The following is a 15,446-nucleotide window of genomic DNA, read 5'->3' as shown; positions in this document are numbered from 1 at the left end:
AAAAATCAATAAAATATATTTTAAAAAAATATTAATTTATTGTAAAGGTCTGAGTTTATTTCTGAGCTCTCTATTCTGTTCCATTGATCTAAATATCTGTTTTTATGCCAGTACCATGCTTTTTTGATTACTATGGCCTTGTAGTATGATTTCTCCAACTTTGTTTCTCAAGATCGCTGTTACTATTCAGAGTCTTTTGTGGTTCCATAGAAATTTTTGGAATATTTTTTCTAGTTCTGTGAAAAATGCCATTGGTATTTTGATAGGAATTGTGTTGAATCTGTAGATTGCTTTGGGTGGTATGGACATTTTAATGATGCTAACTCTTTCTATCCATGAACATGGTATATGCTTCCACTTATTTGTATCTTCTTCAGTTTCTTTCTTCTGTGTCTTATAATTGTCAAAGTACAGGTCTTTTACATCCTTGGTTAAATTTATTCCTAGGTATTTTATTATTTTTGAAGCAATTATGAATGGGGTTGTTTTTTGGTTTCCCTTTTTCTTTTCTGATTCAAGGATGATTCATTTTTAATAGAGAACAAAGTTGTCAGAGTAATTCATTAATTTTCTGGAGCATAAAGTGCCTTTTACCTTTTTTATTTTATTTATTTATTTTTATTTATTTATTTTTTATTTATTTATTTATTTATTTATAATTTTATTTTCTTGTTTAAGTATTACAAATAGTAGTACATATGTCTCCTTTTTTTCCCCATTGACCTTCCCCCGGCCTCCCTTTCCCCCCGGCACATGCCCTTACCCCCCACCCCCGTGTCTTGTGTCCATTGGTTATGCTTATATGCATGCATATAAATTCTTCGATTGATCTCTTACCCCCCCATCACTCCCCAGCCTTCGTGCTGTAATTTGACAGTCTGTTTGATGCTTCTCTGCCTCTGTATCTATCAGTTTCCCTTTTTGATAGTTGATTATTGGTGTATAAAAATGCAACTGATTTCTAGATATTTATTTTGTATTCTGCTACTTTACTGAATTCATTTATCAGTTCTAGTAATTTTTGGTGGAATTTTTAGGGTTCTCTAAACATAGTATTATTTCTTCCTTTCCAATTTAGATGTCTTTTATTTCTTCCTCTTGTTTGATTGCTGTGGCAAGACTTCCAGAACTATGCTGAATAAGAATGGTAAAAGTGGACATCCCGATCTTGTTCCTGATCTTAAGAGGAACACTTGTAGTTTTTCCCCATTGAGTATGATGCTGACTGTGGGTTTGTCATATATGGCCTTTATTATGTTGAGTTATGTTCCCTCTGTTTCCACTTTGCTGACAAACCTCTGCTTCTTATTCATCATATATACTGAAATTATTAGCTTGCATAACTCGTTACGGCTATAAGGACAAGGCCCTTAGAGTCTAACATACTGCCTGTCACTCAATAAATGGTGGCTGACCTACTTTATAAAAATACTAGAGGCCCGGTGCATGAATCCACAGTCCCTCGGCCTGGACTGTGCCTTCTCGCAATCCAGGACTCCTCAGGGGATATCAGAGAGCCAGTTTCAGCCTGATCCCTGTAGGCCAGGCCAAGGGACCCCACTTTTGCTTAATCTCTTCCCACCCTCCCTCTTCGCTCCTGCCCTCTGAGATTCATCAGTCTTTTCCATGTTTCCATTCCCTGTGGTTTCTGCTCCTGCATTGAGCGTCTGCCCCCTGGTGGTCAGTGCATGTCATAGTTACCAGCCAGTTGGCCCGTTGGCTGGTCACTTAGGCTTTTATATATTTAGAACCTTTATATATAAAAGGCTAATATGCCAAGTATCTGACCATCTGATCAGTTGCTATGACTCACACTGACCACCAGGAGGCAGGTGATCAACACAGGAGCTGCTGTGACATGCACTGGCCATTTACAGAGAAACAGCACTGTGGACCTGGTGCCCACAAATCAACACTCAGCTTCCCCCAGTGGGACACAGGCCCCACCACCCTCCTGGAGGGACAGTCCAACAAATTATAGCCAATGCTACTGAGACCCCATGGCACAAAATGCGGCCCACAGCCCAGCCCAGCCGGGAAATGGTGGCTGTGGGTGCCAGGTAATGACATCATGTAGCAACGCCTGGCTTCCTCTCCCTAGCAACTAGCCTCCTTGGAATTTCTTCAGCCCAGGAACACTACTTACTTTATAGCCAGGTGCAAACATTTTACACTTTACCCAAATGTCTGTGAAGCGTTTTCCCATGCCTCATCTCATTTGATCCTCACAGAAGTCCTGGAGTAGGTAGATAGGAGACTTGGTGGAATCCTATTTTCTTTTCATTAGCCAGAAAATGGAGATTTAGAAAGCTTAGAAACTTGACCCTACTGAAAAGAAGTAAGAAATGGTGAACCTTGAAAATGGCTTCATGTTTTCTCACTGCACAGAATATAGTCAAATACTGCTACAGTTAAATATTTTACCCTTTGTTCTCCCAGTGTGATCTACAATAATAATCTGCTTCGTGCTGATATTTACTACTGAGTTGCTGACAATTACCTGAAAGAGCAGTTGGGGTGCTTCAGTGGGCTGGAAAAAGTTTAGCTAAATCAGAAATCAGGTCTAATTAAGCAAGTTTATTCTATATCTATAAAAGGCCAAGTTGACTCGTGCATGTGCAATACATATAAAGTTCTCACTGGTGCCAATCACACACGTATGTTTAGATCTGCCATTATGGATTGTGAATTTGGTTGACACTTTTATTATAAAGGGCGGATGGCGATATTACAATATTTCTTCTAATTAATTAATTTTAATGTGCATGAACTCGTGCACCAGGCCTCTAGTAGATTATAAAGGCTGAATGAGAAATTAGATTTAAAACATGTATTTTAAAAATAAGAAATATGCAATCTCAAACAAAAGAAATATGCAAATGCTAGCTCATTTCAGTACCATTTGTATATGTGCCATGATACTCAGTGTCAACACTTTCTATCTTTAGGTATGTAGATAAGTTTCAATATATTTACCCCCCAAAATGGACTTAGCAATTCAGATGCATTATCAGTAGGTGATGGAAGGCAGGGCTGCCTCATAGCTTCCCAGAGGAGTGTAGTGTTTTCTAGCTCGCACAATGGAGCACTATACGTAGGAGCAGCCTTGTATTAATCATGTGATCTTGAATTACTGGTCTTTGGTCATAAGCAAAGTTAATTTTGATAAAAATGAAAACAATGAGTTATCAGTTCATTTAAGAAAACAAAATAAAAATTTATTAAAACACTCAAGCATAGCAACCCTAAATTTTATACTTAAGTATATACAGAGCAGGATTAAACACATAACTCGGTACCATTTTCATTAATCTTAACTGCTCATCATAATTTAATCTATTTATGGTATCCTTTTTACCTTAATTGAAAAGCTCCTAACTCATTACCTTGATGAGAAATTTATCCTGTAGCTGGCACTTGTATTTGGAGCTAGATGTCAGTATGACTATTCTGAGGCTCTCCCTTTCTTATGAGGACGAAGAAGCAACAACTAGACTTTGATATCCCTTCCAGTGGTCGGCAAACTCATTAGTCAACAGAGCCAAATATCAACAGTACAACGATTGAAATTTCTTTTGAGAGCCAAATTTTTTAAACTTAAACTATATAGGTAGGTACATTGTTATTAACGTAATTAGGATACTCCTAAGGCTTAGGAAGAGCCACACTCAAGGGGCCAAAGAGCTGCATGTGGCTCGTGAGCCGCAGTTTGCTGACCATGGCCTTAGGCAATCTAAGTTTTATCCAAAACAACTTTCTACTAATTACAGGAAAGCCTTGCCCTGAACTTGAAAATAGTCTGATCTGGAAAGAGAATATGAAGTCTCAACTTAAACAGCAGGAAACTCCAATCAGAAGAACAACTTCTCTCTTTTTTGAAAAAAAAATTTTTTTTAATTTCAGAGAGAGTAAGGGAGAGGGAGGGAGGGATAGAAACATCAATGATGAGAGAGAATCATCGACCGGTCGCCTCCTGCACGGTTGCCTTCAGCAAGCCCCCCCACTGGGGATCAAGCCCACAACTGGGGCATGTGCCTAACCAGGAATTGAAAGGTGACCTCCTGGTCCATGGGTCGATGCTCAACAACTGAGCCACACCAGCCAGGCCAAGTTTTCTCTTAAATGAGATCAACTTCTACTTTTTCTAGAATAGCTATTAGGCAGGATCACCACATAAAGTTGTGTAGTTTGTACACTATATGAGGCTGCCATGTCTAAGGGTGGGACATCTTTCACAGGCAGAGATAGATAGATAGATAGATAGATAGATAGATAGATAATAGATAGATAGTAGATAGATAGATAGATAGATAGATGATAGATAGATAGATAGATAGATAGATAGATAGATAGATAGATGATAGATAGGTTGATGATAGAGATTTCTAACAATATTCCTGCAGATGGCAGTCAAGTGCCTATAGAGCTAACAAAATTGGTAATCATAAAAACTTTCTGACAAATGAAAATAAAATACCTTTAGCAAATAGTGCCTTTTCCTGATATGTCCAAAGGTGTCTTATGGGCTCATCCTGCTACTAATTCCTTACATTTAAATGCAATGGCTCCCTTAGGAACTCCGTAGAATCCTATAAATCATGTGCTAAGAACTGATATCCAAAAGTACCTATTTTATTACATATCACATTTAACCTGAGCATCAGATTAAAACAGAAACCTGTAACAAAGATTTGAAACAAAATTTCTAGGGGTGCAGACACAGCCATGGGTACACACTAGTACATTCACTACCAGGAACATACCCAAGTACATATACTCCAATAGTTGAATAGTGGGATATAAAACTGAAACTTATGAACACAAACAGCAGTGTGGTGGTAGCCAGAAGGAAGTGGGTGCTCATATATGGAGACAAAAAATTTGACTTTGGGTGGTGGGCACATGGTGCAATATACAGATCTTGTAACATTGAAACCTATATGATCTATTAACCAATGTCACCCCAGTAAGTTTAATAAAAAAGGAAAAGAAGAGACTCTTTTCACTTGGATGTTCTCCTAGAGAGATTTTTCAAGCAGATAGGAGAGGTACTAATTCAATATATATGTAGGATTTTTCCCTTTAGATGGAGAACTAGATAAATGCCATTAGATTTTAAAGTTCACTTCATCATTTTTTCACTTAGAAGGAGAGGAAAATTATTTTGTGTTGCCTTTCCTCGCACCCTTTTTGTTTTGAAGCTGCTACCAAAGAATACTGACTACTATATTTTCCTACTATTCCCTTGTAATTTGAGGTTGCAGAATAGCATGGCAGACACAATTTCTGATGCATGGATTTATATCCATGAGAAGAAGTGGATAGAACAAAGATATTCTGTTTATGCATTAATATTACAACAACATTTTCTACTATAAAGATACCTGAGCTTTGAATTGAGATTTGGCTGCTTTGACAAGGTCTCCAAGGTCCTGTTACTCTTTGTAGTGGACAATATCATATATAACCAACTCTCCATTACTAAGTTAAAATAAGACAGATTTAGGTATTTAATCCATGGTGCCAAGTAACCTTGAAATTTTATGAAGGAAGCTCATGGCAGGCCATGTCTCTTGTCCTCTGGGAAATTCTTAGACTCAGTAGTTTAAACAGAACACTTACATTCCAGCTGTAGTAATTTAGATACTGCTGTGGTTAAATGGTTGAGTTTGCTAAGCACACACCTCAGAAGACAGGCAGCACTGCACTTCTGGGAAGTGTGAAGCAAAGGAAGTGTGAAGCAAATTCAACCTATATATCATCATGTAACAGGATCAAGTTCTGTCCACAGCTGACACTTAGTGGAAAGCTAGAACAAGGGCAGTATCAAAATGTCAGGGCACCAACACCTGAGTTACCATCATACCTCCACTCAGCTGAGTTGGTACTGTGTGGATTATAAATGAAAGCTGGACATTCAACAACCAGTATATGATGAGGTGATGTCATCAGAAGCCTAGAGAATAAAAAGAAGTTTCCAAGACACACTGAAACATAGCATGACTTGGCCTTGGACTTCTAGCAAATGAGAGTGTATGTTCAGGCCATTCTAGCCAGGAACTCTCAAAAATAGAATATATTTTTACATATTGAGTCAAAGCTCTATATTAGTTTCAAATGTATAGAAAAAAGCCCTCCTGGCACAAGAAGTGGCTAACACTGCCTCAAGGTTTATATAGAGCATGGAAGAGATTGCCCCCACACTAAGTATTTAGAGCCATGGGTATGCATGGATACTCATTACTCTCACCTATACTATGTTCTGGCATGAAGGACAACAGTATGCACCTTGTTTTTCAAGTCTATCTTTCAGAAGGCTGATATACACATTATCTATGATTTGGGAGGGGCAGTGAGGAGGGAAGAAAAAGAAAAGGAAAGAAAAGAAAAAAGAAAAGAAGAGAAAAGAAAAGGAAAGGCAAGGAAAGGCAAGGAAAGGAAAGGAAAGGCAAGGAAAGGCAAGGCAAGGCAAGGCAAGGCAAGGAAAGGCAAGGAAAGGCAAGGAAAGGCAAGGCAAGGCAAGGCAAGGCAAGGCAAGGCAAGGCAAGGAAAGGAAAGGAAAGGAAAGAAGGAAAGGAAAGGAAAGGAAAGGAAAGGAAAGGAAAGGAAAGGAAAGGAAAGGAAAGGAAAGGAAAGGAAAGGAAAGGAAAGGAAAGGAAAGGAAAAAGAAAGCACACAAACCTCATTATCCTTTCCAGGCTTAATACTAGGAATTGACTCTTGGTTGCCAGGGGCAGCTTCATGGGAAAAGTTAATGTATCTGGAGACATTGGGCATGAAAGCTTCAACTTGTTGTAGAAGCTGTTGGATCACTATACACTCTGTGTTTCTGATCAAGGGTGGGCATAATACTGATAGCAAAATGGTAGCACTGGAGTAGTTGTGAGGCAGCTCAGCTCTTGAAGCCAGAGTGCTTTATTATTGGCTTTTCCCTCTAGGGAGCCTGGTAACTAGGGTATGTGTATGACCCATTGCATTATTTGCTCAGTGGAAGCATAAGATATCTGTTATCTTGGGTAAAGGAAGGGAAAATAAACAATCAAAGTAGTAGTCAGCCTTTTCTCTCTCCTAAGTGTCTTCTAGTCCTATTGGTGTTGAACTCTAGTAGCAGTTTCAATCAAGTCTTTCAACAACACAGCAGACACTTCCTTTATGGGGTGACTATTGGTGGGCATTTGGATATTTCATCACCTTTTGGCAGGTTTTTCCCAGCTTCTGTTTGAGGAGGGGAAAAGTGGGAGAAGATAGGGAGGACAGGAGGCTTGAAATGGGTAATGTCTCAGATGCTGTTAGTTCCTCTATCTCTTTTCTGACTACTCCCTGGGCTGCCATTCTAAGGGGCATTTATATGGCATTTATATGGTACTTGGATTTTGGTGTGAGTGTGTCACTCACATTCCAGAGCTGGGATTTCTTGCCAGCAGTAGAAGAGCAGTGGTGACCTCGACAAAGAAGGAAATTGATATTATTTGTGAGAAACCAAGCTCGTGTGGGCAGGCTATTGAAGCTGTAGACTGACAACAATGACTTCCACCTTATCCTGCCTTTACTCTAGGATAAAAGGCCCAAAGACTAACTATAGGTAAAAATACCATTCATTTCATTCTAATATCCTGACAATTATTTTGTCAGGGTGAATACAGACAGAGGCACCTCCTCATATCTCCCAACTTCACAGATCCCTGCTGTCCCTCTTGGTTAGCAAAGACCATTATTCTTAGGGAATCCTGTAGGGGGAGTTTTAGGTCAGGGAGCAGATGGAGACCTTAACCTTTGTGGAATGCAGGTTGATTCACACTGTTGGAGCAATTTACACAGTGACTAATAGTATATAGCTGATCTTCTGAGTCACCACTAATAAGGGATACTGGTTATCCAGTGCTCATTATGAGTCCTTGATAACCATGCAGATGTTACAGACTCTAAAGAGAATAGGAGATCTATTTTGAAGCTCACCACTGCCGACTTCACCATTGCCTACTTTCCCACTCCGTGCATTATTGAGTGCATTTGTGGCTTGCTGTATACTTATGCACATTCATATTTATTTGCCCTTGCTGATATATGTGTGTTTCTCTTCCTTCCAGTGTAAGTTCGTGTTTCTGTGTAGAAGTCTAGCATTATATTTTTAAGTCAAGTCCGGTGAGTGACATTCTCAGGAGAATTAGTAGAGCAATTTGTTTAAAAAGCAGTTTCCACCCACAGATGTCCCTGAGAAGACTGGTCTGATTACAAAAAGGATCAGTTCAAATCAGAACTTTTTTGGAAGTTCTCAGAAGATCAAATAGCCTGATTTCATATCAGCCATTTGGGATCTTGGGAAGGGTACTGGGGCTAAAGCCTGCAAGCTGGAGGTACTGGGGATAGGATGAAAAAAGATAAGGAGAGAAAGGAGATTTGGTAAAAGGTTAAAAACAATAATAGTAACAGACATAGTCCCTGACAGATGCCTAATTTCTCTTTCAATGTTTGGAAATACCACACAAATAGCAATTGCATTGAGTTGTCCAGGTGGCTAGAGATCTATTTATTTTGCATTTAACCAAGGGTCAAAGGATCTTTGCTGATGTTTTTGCTTAAGGGTTCCAAATAAACTTTCCACCATGTTTATCTGGGGGTGGACTGGGGTAGAGGTGGTTTATTCAGTACTTGAGTTATTTTTAGATCACCTTTAAGTCACTCCTTTAGAAAAAAAGCAGCATTTATGCCCTGAAGGATTTCCAAAAAGAATACAGAAAGGCTGGGTTACTGTCCTCTCATTCCTGGCTCTGAATTTCCCACTAGGAATCTGAGCAAGGCACTTAAACTCTCTGTTTGCCCTGATCTCAAAGAGTTATTGTGCAGATAACTGGAACTGATTAAATAGTGGTACAAACAAAAGCTAAGTACCAGAGACCTAGCCCTACCTTAAGGCAAATGGAGTTTCAACTCAACTGATAATGACAACTAGTCAGTGCTTGGCAATGTAAACTCATGGAATCTGATTGTCCTCATACAAAACACCTAAAGCCAGGGTCTTCCTATGAGTTCCGTTTCGCTGAATTTTAAATCTTACTAAAGTAGGCATGTCAAGGATTAGTTGTACAGTGGTCTTGGATCTCGACTTCTGTAAAAAAAATATACTGCTTCTTCTAGAAGCTAAAGAATTTCATATTTTTTGCTTACGTAAGGCAAAATTTGGAAATTTCCAGGGCAAAAATCTTACAGATTAATGTAATATTGTATATATACTAGTCATGTTTTTTCTATTTTTTTTCTAAATGGAGGACAGGACAATTTAAAGGAGAATTACAATTTTATTAGCTATTTCCCCCCTTTTTCACATCAGGCATGGTAAATAAATGTAGTCAATAATATTGTAATAACTATGTATGGTGCCATATGGGTATTAGACCTATTGGAATTATCACTTTGTAAGGTATATAAATATATAATCACTATGTTGCACACCTGAAATTAATACAATATTTTATGTTAACTATAACTAAAAAATAAGTTTAAAATAATAATCTAAAACTAGAGGCCTGGTGCACAAAATTTGTGCAGGGGGGGCGTCCCTCAGCCCGGCCTGCACCCTCTCCAATCTAGGACCCCTCGGGGGATGTCCAACTGCCGGTTTAGGATCGGGCCTAAACCGGCAGTCAGACATCCCTCTCACAATCCGGGACCACTGGCTCCTACCTGCTCACCTGCCTGCCTGCCTGACTGCCCCTAACTGCTTCAGCCTGCCAGCCTGATTGCCCCCTAACTTCTCCCCTGCTGGCCTGATTGATGCCTAACTGCTCCCCTGCTGTCCTCATTGCCCACAACTACCCTCCCCTGCCAACCTGATCACCCACAACTGCCCTCCCCTGCCAGCCTGATGGCCCCCAACTGCCCTCCCATGCCGGGGCCTGATGGCCCCCAATTGCCCTCCCCTGCTTGCCTGATGGCTCCTAACTGCCCTCCCCTGCTGGGGCCTGATCGCCCACAACTGCCCTCCTCTGTTGCAACCCACCTCCTCCACTGTGCGTGCAGCCATTTTGTGACAGCCATCTTGTAACGCCATCTTGTGATGATCATCTTGTGATGATGTTAGGGCGTGATGTGTGAGGGTGTGACACCACCTAGGCTATTATTAGTATAGATGAGCCTTGCTGGCGTGGCTCAGTGGTTGAGTGTCGACCTATGAATCAAGAGGTCATGGTTCGATTCTGGGTCAGGGCACATGCCCAGGTTGTGGGCTTGATCCCCAGTAGGGGGCATGCAGGAGGTAGCCAATCAATGATTCTCTCTCATCATTGATGTTTGTATCTCTCTCTTCTTCTTCCTTCCTCTTTGAAATCAATAAAAATATATTTTAAAAGAAGAAAATAAGCAAGAGACATACACAGATATTTCATCCAAGAGCATATACAGATGGCAAATAAGTACATGAAAAGATATTCAATATCATTAGCCATTAGAGAAATGCAAATTAAGACCAAAATAAGATGTCACTATACACCTATTAGAATGGCTAAAATGGAAAAATAGTGACACCACCAAATGCTACAGAGGATGTAGAGAAACTAGATCACTCATACATTGCTGGTAAGAATGCAAAATGGCACAGGCACTCTGGAAAGTAGTTTAGCAGTTACTTTTCAAACTAAAAGTAGATTTACCATATGGGCCATCAATTGCACTCATGGGCATATATTCCAGAAAAAAATGAAAACTATTTTTCACACAGAAATGTGTATCCATATGTTCATAGCAGCTTTATTCATAATAGCCAAATACTGGAAACTACCCAGATATCCTTCAATGGATGAATGGTTAAACAAACTGTGGTACGGGCATTCCATGGAATATTATTCAGCAATACAACAACTTTGATGAACCTCAAGGAAATTATACTGAGTGTAAAAAGCCAATCTCAAAAGGATACATACAGAATAATTCCATTTACGTAACAATTGTGAAATAACAAATTATAGAAATGGAGATCAGATTTGTGGATGCCAGGGGTTAGGGATGGGAGCAGGCAGAGGGAGTGGATATGGCTATAAAAGAGTAGCATAAGGGAATATTGTGCTGATGGTATACAGTTCAATATCTTGATTGTCATTATTACCCAAAGCTACACATGTAATAAAATTGTAAAGAGCAACACACACACACACACACACACACACACACACACACACACAATGAGTTCATGTATAACTGGTGAAATCTAAACAAGCTCTATGAATTGTACCAATGTCAGTCTCCTGCTTTTGTTTCTGTACTATAGTCATTGGGGAGGCTGGGTGAAGAGTGCATAGGACCTCTATACATTTCTTGGCAGTTTTCCATTAATCTATAATTATTTCACAAATTTTTAAATGTTAAAAAAGAGTAACATTTTTGAATACTGTATATTTTGCTTTATATGTAAGGCATAATTAATTTCTTTATTTTGTATGAAAAATAATTTCTGTGCATTAGAAATCATTATCTTTCTTTTTGTGCCTACATTTTCCACAATATCTTTAAAAGTACGGCCTTTAATGTGAAAAGACGCTAATTTTCTGGTTAAGGATATGATAGTGGAAATGGGAGGTATCTAAACACAACTGAACCTAGAGTCTTATAGCCCATTATTAAAGTACTAGGGGCCCAGTGCACGAATTCGTGCACCTTGAAAGGAACTGTGGGCCATGAGGCTGTGGTGGGCAAAGGGGCAGGTCTTGGTCCAACCTCCGTGTCCCCACCTGGCCCCTTCCACTGCGGCCCCTGGGACCCTGTCTGCTGGCAGCCCCACTCCCACTGCCCCTGCTCCCACCCACTGATAGTGCTGGCCCCACTCGCACCCACTGATGGTGCGGAGTGATTAGGGCCAGCGCCAGCAGTGGGTGTGAGCAGGGCTGGTGCCATCAGTGGGTGCAAGCGACGGCTGCTGCCCCAATCGCCCCTCAGGAGCAGGGGAAGGTAGAGAAGCCCTGAGGGGTGATCGGGGCCAGCAGCTGCCACTCACACCCACTGATGGTGCCAAGTGATCAGGACAGGCACCGGACACCAGCAGCGGGTGCGAGTGGGGTTGTTGCTGGCAGTGGGTGTGATTGGGGCCGTCGCAGGCAGCGGGTGTGAGTGGCAGCTGCTGGCCCTGATCTCCCCTCAGGAGCAGGGGGCAGTGGAGAAGCCCTGGGGAGTGATCAGGGCTGGCAGCCACCGCTTGCACCCACTGATGGCACCAAGCGGTCAGGGCTGGTACCCGGTGCCAGCTGCAGGTTTGAGCGGCAGCACCAGCACTGACAGTATGTGTGAGCAGGGCCAATGTCGGCAGCAAGTTCACACGCCTGGTGGGACCGTGGCACGTGGGAGCAAAGAATTTTCAGTAACCACCAGCGGCTTGCCCTGATGACAGCAACCGGTGCCCCACCTTGGTCTGGCCCCCCCACTCACCTGCTCCACCATCCCACTGCTGCCAATGCCCGCCATGTTCCGGGCTCTGCCCCCTGCTGTCAACACATGCCCCCTGGCGGTCAGTGCATGTCATAGCAACCAGTTGTTTGGTTGTTCTGCTGTTTGGTCTATTTGCATATTAGGCTTTTATATTACACTAGAGGCCCAGTGCCCCAAAATTTGTGCACTCGGGGGAGGGGGTGTCCCTCAGCCCGGCCTGTGCCCTCTCACAGTCTGGGACCCATTGGGGGATGACCACCTGCTGGCTTAGGCCCACTCCCCGGGGGATTGGGCCTAAGCTGGCAATCAGACATCCCTCTGGCAGCCCGGAAGCCCTTGGGGGATGTACACTTGTCAGCGGGGAGCTGGCCTAAGCTGTAGTCGGACATGTTTAGTGCTGCTGAGGAGGCAGGAGAGGCTCCCGCCACCACCGCTGTACTGGCAGCCATCAGCCTGGCTTGTGGCTGAGCAGAGCTCCCCCTGTGGGATCACAGTGACCACCAGGGGGCAGCTCCTGCATTGAGCATCTGCCCCCTGGTGTTAAATGTGTGTCATAGTGACCAGTCATTCCCAGTCCTTCTGCTGTTAGGGTCAGTTTAAATATTATCCTTTTATTATATAGGATAGAGGCCTGGTGCACGGGTGGGGGCCAGCTGGTTTGCCCTGAAGGGCGTTCCGGATCAGGGTGGGGGTCGCGCTGGGGCGCCTGGCCAGCCTGGGTGAGGGGCTGATGGCTGTTTGCAGCTGGTCACACCCCCTTCAGGGTGGGGGTCCCCACTGGGGTGCCTGGCCAGCCTGGGTGAGGGGCTGATGACTGTTTGCAGGCTGGTCAAGCACCCCTCAGTGGGGACCCTCACCCCATGGAGGTTTGGCCAGCCTGGGTGAGGGGCTGATGGCTGTTTTCAGGCTGGCCACACCCCCTTTAGGGCGGGGGGGTCCCCACTGGGGTGCCTGGCCAGTCTGGGTGAGGGGCTGAGGGCCGTTTTCAGGCTGGCCAAGCCCCCCAGTGATGGAAGCTCCCAGCCTCTCCTTCTTTTCTTTTTCTTTTTTAGTCTGAGATTTGTTTACCTTCTATAATTGAAACTTTGTAGCCTTGAGTGGAGCTCAGAGCCGGCCAGGGCGGGCGGGAAGCTTGGCTTCCTCCATCGCCAGGGGCAATCCAAGCCTCCTGCTCGCTCCAGCTCCATGGCCACGGCCGGCTGAAAGCAGGTATCTGGGGTTTATTTATCTTCTATAATTGAAACTTTGTTGCCTTGAATGGAGCTCTGAGCCGGTTGTGGCAGGCGGGAAGCTTGGCTTCCTCCATCACTGGAGCAACCAAGCCTCCTGCTTGTTCCAGCTCCGTGGCTGCTGGCCGCCATCTTGGGTGGGTTAATTTGCATATAGTCGCTCTGATCGGCTGGTGGGCGTGGCTTAAGGCATAGTGAAGGTACAGTCAATTTGCATGTTTGTCTTTTATTAGATTAGATAGATAGATAATCGATAAATCAAATAGGGTTGTTTGTTTAGGATTTTGTCAGTCCTAGTTGTGGCACGACGACTAAAAGCACATTTATATTTAGCTTTTAGAATGTATTTTATGCTTCCATTTAAATATGTTCATGAAAGGCTGAGTTACTTCATATTCCATTCAGAAAATAGATGGTATTATATCTAACACTAAAGCAAAGTTCCCAACTAAAGCAAAATGCCTGTCTTGAGATTTGAAAAATATGTTTCTCACATGTTTCTTAGCTCTTAGTTGCTCTAAGTTATTTGTTATGTTGAGAGATGGCCTTCTGACATTCCCCTTGAGGAAATTAAGCATTTTGATTCAAGAAGCTTCTTTTGGAGTTGTAGGTTGCATTAAAATTTAGAACTCAAAAAGAAAATTATGTTATCAATGGACTTTCTCCATTTGTTAAATTGTATCAATAAGATTGAAAGCATTTTGACCCAGGAAAATAGTATCATGTCTGATTAATTATCAATTTGCTGAAAGGTTTCTACCTAGGCAACACATATATTCTGGGGAAAAACATGTGGCAATAATATAAAATGAACCTGACCTGTAACACATTTTGACATTCTTAGAAATAGATGCTATTGAGAAAATATGGCATTTTACTGCACTTTAAACTTGGAGAAGGAAAAGTACTCTCTAAGTGTAGCTATTAAGGTAATGAGTTATGAAGATGATAACCTACTTTCTCTTTGCCTTTGTGGGATGTCAAAAGGATAAATCAGGCAGAATGTACAAAATATTGTAAGCTTCATAGTAATTGTATGCTTGATACTTTTTCCATACAATAAAAGGTTTTACACACTGAATTCCACCTTCCTGATATCCCTTCACTGACATCTTTTACTCTATCATTTCTCCTTTAATTTTCCCATTTGCTGACTACAGAACCACCTTCTTTTATCCAAATATCCATATATCCACCTTAGTTTCAAACCATTAATCCACATGTCCTCTTACCTCTGAACATGCTTTTTGGAGGACTTGTATATGTGAGACTCAATTAGGAAACTGAGATAGACCAAAGAGCATCTCAAGGCACCTCTGAGTTCTTAAATGAGGAGATGGTAGGTATATATACTTTATTCATTTGGGGGTCAGAAAGATTGTTCCCTTCCCTACTTAGTCAAGGTTTATGAGGTTTTTGGCTCACATTTCCTTTATTTTTCACTATGTAAGATGCTACTCCTGGCTAAAAATAGTTCAGTGAATCATGAGCCAGAAAAAGTCTTACCTTGTCTCCAGGTAAGAAAGAACTGGGAAAATAAAAAGGCCCATCAGTTGGGAATACCAAGATGAATTGCCCACCAGGAAAACCACAGAGATAGTAGGCAGACAGGGAATTTCCAAATAGCTCATTTCTCTGTAATAACCAAAGGGAGCTCATTTGGCTTGGGCAATCTCTACCTTCTCTACACTCACTTCTCTGTATTAAAAGTGCTATTGCTCTTCCACTGGTCTCATGTTAGTAGAGAAAATCTTCAGCTGCTTCTGCAGAATTGAGAGCTGAGTAGAATGAAGATTTCCTTTCTCT

General features: G+C 41.9%; 1 protein-coding gene across 1 annotated transcript in view; it reads left to right on the top strand.

Moving 5' to 3' along the window:
* Positions 1-15,446, top strand: part of DGKK (diacylglycerol kinase kappa) — a 125,431-nt gene that overhangs the window by 15,861 nt on the left and 94,124 nt on the right. Inside the window, exons 2-3 of the mRNA XM_006097234.3 lie at positions 7,952-7,975; positions 11,694-11,712. Coding sequence (XP_006097296.1) covers positions 7,952-7,975; positions 11,694-11,712 — 43 coding nt within the window. The remainder of the gene's footprint in view (positions 1-7,951; positions 7,976-11,693; positions 11,713-15,446) is intronic.

This window comes from Myotis lucifugus, unplaced genomic scaffold, assembly GCF_000147115.1.
Source record: "Myotis lucifugus unplaced genomic scaffold, Myoluc2.0 scaffold_196, whole genome shotgun sequence".
NCBI lineage: Eukaryota > Metazoa > Chordata > Mammalia > Chiroptera > Vespertilionidae > Myotis > Myotis lucifugus.
The sequence above is the reverse complement of the archived record's forward strand: the minus strand, read 5'-3'. Positions and strand labels throughout refer to the sequence as shown.